The 7,500-nt window shown below is 38.2% G+C and overlaps 1 protein-coding gene across 1 annotated transcript in view; it reads right to left on the bottom strand.

The window, feature by feature from the left end:
* Nucleotides 1-1,285: 1,285 nt before the first annotated feature.
* Nucleotides 1,286-7,500, bottom strand: part of LOC140943918 (uncharacterized) — an 11,505-nt gene continuing 5,290 nt past the window's right edge. The window contains exons 4-7 of the mRNA XM_073393062.1: nucleotides 3,591-3,733; nucleotides 2,941-3,317; nucleotides 2,083-2,417; nucleotides 1,286-1,392 (exon numbers count right to left, since the gene is read on the bottom strand). Of these exons, the coding sequence (XP_073249163.1) occupies nucleotides 1,388-1,392; nucleotides 2,083-2,417; nucleotides 2,941-3,317; nucleotides 3,591-3,733 (860 nt within the window). The 3' untranslated portion in view covers nucleotides 1,286-1,387. The remainder of the gene's footprint in view (nucleotides 1,393-2,082; nucleotides 2,418-2,940; nucleotides 3,318-3,590; nucleotides 3,734-7,500) is intronic.

Genomic DNA, 7,500 nt, shown 5'->3' with positions numbered 1-7,500 from the left:
AGTTTTTTTAATTTACCTGTGGCTAATGACTTTTAGTAACAGTCATTCGCTTTTGGCGAGTTGAAAATTGTTCAATCAAATATTCATCTCACCAGTGGTGTATGGTTGTTTTACCGCAATTCAGTATTTTAATGGTTTTCTCCCTTTAATTAAAGCTCAATTACTATTCTGAGTAAAACCATAACGCATTGATGCCTTTCAGTATTTTGTTTCGGTGTGTGAAGTTTTTGTAGATGTTCTGTAAACGCGAAAACTCTGCTTTCTAGATTTATTAATTAATATTCAAATAAATCTATAAACTGTGATTTGGACTGACAAAATCCTATTTAATTTCACTTCATCAATTACAGTACTTATTTAGAGTTGAAAGGCCATTACTTTTTCTTGACAAGCGAAAACCTCTTCTCGTGCAAATAGGGATTAATTTTTTTCGTTGTTTTTTTTTATAATTTGCATAGTCTTTTTGAAGCTTCCCAATCAGAATGGCGCGTACTATTTGATTTTTTATCCGGAATTCCGGTTGTCCCATGTAAATGGCAGTGGCTGATCCAGGGGAGGGCCCCGGGGGCCCTTGCCCTCCCCTTATTGTTAGACCAAACTGAGGCCCCAAGGGCCGAAAAAAATTTTTGGGAGACCAATCCCCCCTTATCTAAGGGTCTGTATGACCGCCCCCCCCCCCCTCCCCCCTTATCTCAAGTCTGGATCCGGCACGCAATTGTAAGTAGCCTTGATCCTAACAGACCTCTCCTTCTTATCATGGGAAAATGAGGAAACGAATCGGTGCACCGACTCTCATTAGTCAGTAAAGGCACGATAGCAACAGTGAAGCCGGCCGACCGGGATTACCGGGAGTGACGGAGTTAAAGGGGTTGGCAGTTTTTCTGGCCTGGCACAAGGAGGCCATAACCCGGAGCGAGCATGGATCTCCCATATAAGGCCTATGTCACGGCTTTTTTTAAGGACCTAGTGAGTTTATTTTTAGATATATTTTTGGGTACTTTTTTCACGCAAAAATAGAATAATTATCCACCATGTCTATAAGCGCATTCGAAGTATAAAATACCAAAAATGAAAACTAAAAGTTATTAAACGACAAAAAATAAATAAATAAATAAATAATAATAATAAAAAAACATTTTTAGGTTTGTAGGTGTTGTTGACTGGTTTGTGGAATTTAAAAGATATTCAACATTCGCGCCAAAACCGTTCTAAAAATAAACTGGTCCTTGAAAATGCCGTAACACGAGCGAAAGGAAGTTGCTTGCTAATGTCATAAACGTTCGATTTGGGTCATTATATGTTGCTTGTTTATTGAAAGTTGCCAAAGAGGACTTATTTAACGAAGTAGGTGATTAAAGATATGTTTCGGCTTTCCGGGTTGTCTCGTCTATCCTGCAATAGATAATAATTAGTTAAATGAATAAATGGCTAAATGAATAATATCGATAATTCATGAATTAATAAATTAATAATAGAATATTAAATAAATCCTAATAAATTAAATGGTTTCTTGATACCAACGTTCAGCCTGCTATACCTTTCTTTAGTTGCGTTGTTTAAGACGTTTAGTCCATAAGCCAAGCAAGCCTCTTCATACATCATGTAGATCGTCCATTTTTTTTTAAAACTCTCATTCCAAAGCCAGTCTGCAAATTGTTCCATATTGTCGCCAACATTGTCCCCCAAGTTATCCCACAGATGACCCGCTTAGAGTGAATCCATTTACAAAGGATAAAAGCGCCAGAATATAAGATTTTGTTACAGGTTTTTTTTTTTTCTGACAGACCTTAGTAATCGATTCATATTAAATTTTAAGCCAGGTATCTATTCAATGATTTGTTTTGTCAAAGGTTTAATTTATACCCTGTAGCTGTAGCTTTACAGTTGGAAAATAAGAGCTACTTTTGTAAATCGTTCGTTTTACACGAAGCACTTGGACTTCTTTAAATCAGTGTTTGAGGAATACGTTGGCTTCCATGGTTTCCTTTAAAACTAGCGTAGCTTAGTAACATTCAGCGCTTGATGAATTTGAGCAAAATTCTAAATCAAGGAGGTGGATGAGATGAGTGATTGAAAACTTACCGTAGAGCGACCTTATGCCTTTTATGTCATCTTGGTGCAATTTCGGTGCTCCTTTGCTTGCTGTAGGCCACATCACTGAGCCTTTAACATCAGAGTGATGTAGACCCAATGCGTGTCCAATCTCGTGTACCGCTACCCACAAAAGTCCCCAAGTATGCTTTTTCCACCACCAAAACCCTGACGAACTTCCAAACTCTGAGTATCGCTCATCATCGTCGAAATGGATTCGTCCATCGGGTGGAAAATATGCATGCGCCAAGACGTTCCCTGGTCCATCAAATGGGGAACCGCATTGACGTTCTCCCTGTACACCAGAGTGGGTCTTGCGTCCAAAGCTAATGGACATGAATATATGCTTACTGAGAATAAACGAATCACTCGGACTTTCACCGAATAGCAGCAGATGCAGTATTGCTAACCAGAAATTGTTAGCCTCATGAACAACGGAAACTAAATTACTGCGTTGTCCTAATGGAAGAGTCTTTAGTTAATTCAAAAACTAGGAAAACCATCTCGGCGGAGTACTCGAGTATCAAACTGCTGAAAATGAGTTAAAAATACGGTTCAGAACTGTTGTCACAAAAATATTTACATTTGAAATTTCCATGTTACTACGAACTAAACCTTATCATGTAACACGATTCCAAGTATCTGGCCTTAATTGTTTCCCAACACTTAAGAACCAAAGAAACACCCTTTCTTTTCAGGGCACTTGCAAGGAATTTATAGATATTGATTTTGTTAAAGAAAAAAAAATGATTGTCTTCAAAGACCTGAGCCCTTTTTTTTTTAATCTGGTCGAAATTGAGTCGATTTTAAACAATTATTGATCTTAAATAAGGCAAAGAGACCACTAACCTCACCCAAAAGTCGGCTTGGCCTCGATTATTGATTCTGGTAAATTTTAGTCTCGGTGCAACGTCCTTCCAGTATTTAAAAGCGCGGGTTATGATCCTCATCTGATCAGCGTGTGACATATCGTCCCCAAACTCCTGGTAATACTTCAGATCAGTCTTGAACCACTTGCTACCTGTGGAGTAACGTTTGCGGCGCCCTCCACCAACATCTACATCCGGGACTCCACATCGGGGCTTTCTCATCTGCATTAAAGTTGCATCGTCCAGGACTCCCGTTTGTTCGAGTCCAAAGAATTTCTGGAAATTTTTTATTGCTGTGGTACTGTCATGATTTCCTGACCTGGTGTTTGATAAGTAATGGTATTGTCTTAAGTAGTTCTGCAAGCAACGAGAGAGGAACGAATTTTCATCACTGTGAGCGAGACTAAACATTGACCGAAGCATTTAATTTTTTTCGTTTAACTTTTGTAGGTATGTATAAAGGGGCAATTTTCACCTAGATTGTTAGGAAGTGATTGAGTAGACGAAACTACATTTTTTTGAATATGATCTAGTCTGAATATCCGACGATACATGTAATTGGTGGCAGCCCAAGTTTATCTTTTGTTTAAAGCTTAACCGGATCAAGGCAGTATCTGTTTCGGCGATTACCTCAGCGAACTGCGAATCATCTTCTTCCTCTTCGTATTCTTCATCTTCTTCCCATCCAGCCTCACCAAGAGCAGTCCCTGTAATCAGTAGCGGAAGGAATAGCAAAGCAAGCTGCATGTTCTCCACGACAAAGGTGAAACCGTCTCACTGCAACTATTCTACTAAAATTCAACTTTTATTCTATTCGAAAGCTAGCCAGGGATTGTGGATGATAGCTGTATTAGTTCAACTGTGTAGAACATGTAACATGATATGTTTCAGGATTGTGACAGAAACAGGTTCTGTGTCAGCGAAATGCTATTCACGCCAAATTTGCTAAGTCTCAAATGACATCATCAGCTATTCAAGGAAAAGACAAGTATTATTGAGGCAAACAAAGCAACTGAAGGGGATGAATAAGAAGTAGAATAATTTCTAGGGATTGACAAATAAATGTTGGTTTTTCTTTCTTCTATTTTAAGGAAAGGATCGAAGGCAGGAACTGAAATGACAATTTATTGTGTTCTTTTATATGTTTGTTCAGATTCGGTCAATTGTAACGAAATTTCTTTGAACATGACTCTAGGTGTAAACACTGGAGTCATGTTAATACACAAACAATGCAGGTGAGAATATATTGGCTAGTAAAGCAAGATGCAATGCCACGTTTTTACGTTAGGCAAGGGTCAATAATAGCAACACGCTAATCTAGACCTGAACTTTGTATCGGGCTTCAAAGGGGAAAAGCGGTTCATTCAATTATAAACTACCTACTGGAGCGAAGTTCAAAAGTTTGTAGTATTGTTAAGAGCTACGTTGAAACTGGAATACGAGAAAAGAAAGCCTAAGTGACTGTTTATGAAGATTAAAAAATAGTTTTAAGGATCGAAGTACGCTCCGGTTCATACAAAATGGGGGCAACCTGGTCCGAAACGTTATTTTACGGACAATTCATACAGTCGTGCCAACGTGTCTAAATTCTTTTTCACTGGAAATGATAAATAGTCACTCCCGTAAGAAAAGAAAATGTTTAAGGCTGTTGAGTCAGCCGTTACAAACTGAATCAGGAGGTATTAGCTGAAGTTAAGATGAAAGAATAGTTGAAAATTATTAAAACTCAGTTATCGCAAAATATCGTGATTTGTCAGTGGCGAGCAGGTCAATTATTTCCCTTAGCGGCTTTGGCAAATAATTGATCTGCTCACCTTTGACAAATCATGATATTTTGTGATAACCGAGTTTTAATAATTTTTTATCATTCGATCACCAAGTTTGTGTGTTTGTTTTTTTTTTTATGAATATCTTTGGAAAGCAGAGCGATCGGCCTTTTTTCACTCAAGAACGATCGCAAGACAGAGAAAGCGTTGTTTCGTTTACGCATAGCCCAAACACAGATGGGCGACATTGCGCATAAGCAGACCATTATTTGATGGCAGTTATTTGCAGGTCACGAGGTGGGCTTTGGGCTTATGAAAAGGAAGAATAAATTGCATGGAATGATAATAAAGATTATTAACATGAACAAATCCACCAAAATGAAAACAAACGCATTTATTCACGCATACTTATTAGTTTGCTACTTAAGTCAAACTTCGTCAGTGAGACACGGTTTTCCATTCGATGTAAAAAGCCTGACAAAGAATAGAACGAGAGTTCATCGTTTTTGTATTAAGCGCATTTTTCCTAATTTGGCTTGCATGTTCGATTTCAGAAAATTAAAATCGACGAGGGATGTTGTTAATCAGTGTATTTCGTATGTTCCATAGAGTTAAATACATGCCATTTTCACAATGACATCATTTTTGCTACTACGACCAGAATATATCCTACAGGGTTTTGCTTTGGTGTGCAAATTAAGACTTTTGCTATGTACCAAAATTAATATGAACTTGAAGGAAAAGCGAATAGGACTCTGGTGAGTAAAATGACGCTATCTTGAAAAAGGCCTATTGAGCCGGAGTGTTTCTATCAACTTTAAAACTACGCCTTAACGTTACGCCTCGTACTTTACATTAATAAGGAATACACGAAAGGTGACTTAAGTTCATGGGCACTTAGGGCCTTTTTTTACCTGGGGTCACGCGACTCTTCTTATAAAAATTATGGGATACAAATCTATGGTATACAAACTCAAAAATACGAAAGATAGAAAGGGGTAAAAAATATGGTGGCACTACGATTTTTAAAGGTTTTAAACTCGTAGGAGCGATCGAGTTTTAAATAAGAGGAAAACACCAAAAATACTTGACTTGTCATGTCAGTAGTCGCTAGTCCACCCGCTTGACGGTCGAGAACGGTTTATTTATATTCCCAGCGCTTGAGACTTCGTAAGGCGGTAATCCTACGTCTTTTTATCATTCCTCTAGTCTCTTATTTATTTATGATTAACATATTTATAGTAATTATTGTATTTAATATGTAATGCCATATTTATTATCTTGTAACTTTCTTTGTATAAAATATTGAAATTTAAGTGTATTGTGATACGTACTCATACTACCTGCCTCGATTAGCTTCGCTATTTGCAAGTAGTCTGTAAGTGTAATTTATCTATTATCATCCAAAAAAAGAAATAAAGTTTTGTTGTTTTCCCATACGAACACTTAAATTTTCTAAATTTTAAAATACAATACCCTTAATATCTTAATATTATCGGTGACCACATATATAATTGGCCTTCTTACGAATTTCCGAATAATCTCTCTATCTAATGATCTATCCGAGTCTCTAAGTTGTATCCCGTAAAAGGTCCTTTTGCAGCTATATGTAACCATTCACGTGGTACAAATTAAAACTCATGTTGAAGAGCAAAAGAAGCACTGGAACATGAAAATTAAAACAAAAACTACGATTTCGAATTCTATGAGCTCTTTGTTTTGTGTTGTTTTTGTTTTCTGCCCCAGTGCGTCCCTTGCTTCAACTTGCACGGTAGTTTCAGTGGCGGCTGCAGGGGAGTCCCCCCCCCTCCCCCCCCCCCCCCCAATTTTACTGGGACTCGAAGGCACGAAAAAAAAAAAAATGAGACAAGGTCTGGATCGGCAACTGGGTTTTGTACCACGAGAATAACAAGCTGCCAACAGTTTTTGAACCAAGGATTGTACCGTATAGGCGAGCTCTAAAGGGAGCGGCTAGCATGCTAAGAAACTCAGCAGTGTTTAATTAGAAATCTTCGATACGAGGAGACTAGAAGTTAAACAGCCACGTCGTCCCCAGCAACACATCTTGATTCTTCTCAACCCATTTAAAGCACATCAAGCGTCATCCTAAAAAAGACGAAAAGACTCCATTTCGGTCAAACGTGTCGGATGTGACTCTGAAAGCGACAACAACAACTAACAAACAAACAAAAATCATCAACAAAAAAGAATAATCGACTTTGTAGAGTTCTTAGTATAACTCTCATTCCCTCAGTCAAATGTTAGAGAACAAAATTAAGTACTAAAACAGGGGAAATTGTACAGTTGTTTATTTCTCAGTCGATACGATGAATTTTGCCATATAATTACAACAGGATTTCTGATGAGATGGGAACTATTCTAATTCATTTTTTTAAAGTTGCCTGATTGTTTCAGTGCCAGATGAAACTCAGGGACTTATGAAGCGATTCAGGTAGCTCCTAACCCAAACTCCTAACCCCTAACACCAACCCTAACCCTAACACTAACCCTAACCTTAATCCGTAACCCTAAACCCTAATCCTAACCATAACCCATCCTACCCAGTCTATTTACTTACCCCTCCTCCTCCTCCGCCATAAAGAGCGTTTATCCCATCAATGTCATCCTGGTCCATGACTGGTTTGCCCGACTTTGCTATGGGCCACATAACCGCGCTGTTTACATCGGAATGCATAAGGCCTAATGAATGACCTATTTCGTGCACCGCCGTGTAAAGGAGCCCTATGGTTCGTCGTCGGTACCAAAACCAACCA

The sequence above is a fragment of the Porites lutea genome, chromosome 1, assembly GCF_958299795.1.
Source record: "Porites lutea chromosome 1, jaPorLute2.1, whole genome shotgun sequence".
NCBI lineage: Eukaryota > Metazoa > Cnidaria > Anthozoa > Scleractinia > Poritidae > Porites > Porites lutea.
Note: the sequence above shows the minus strand (reverse complement) of the source record. Positions and strands in the feature narration are given on the sequence as shown.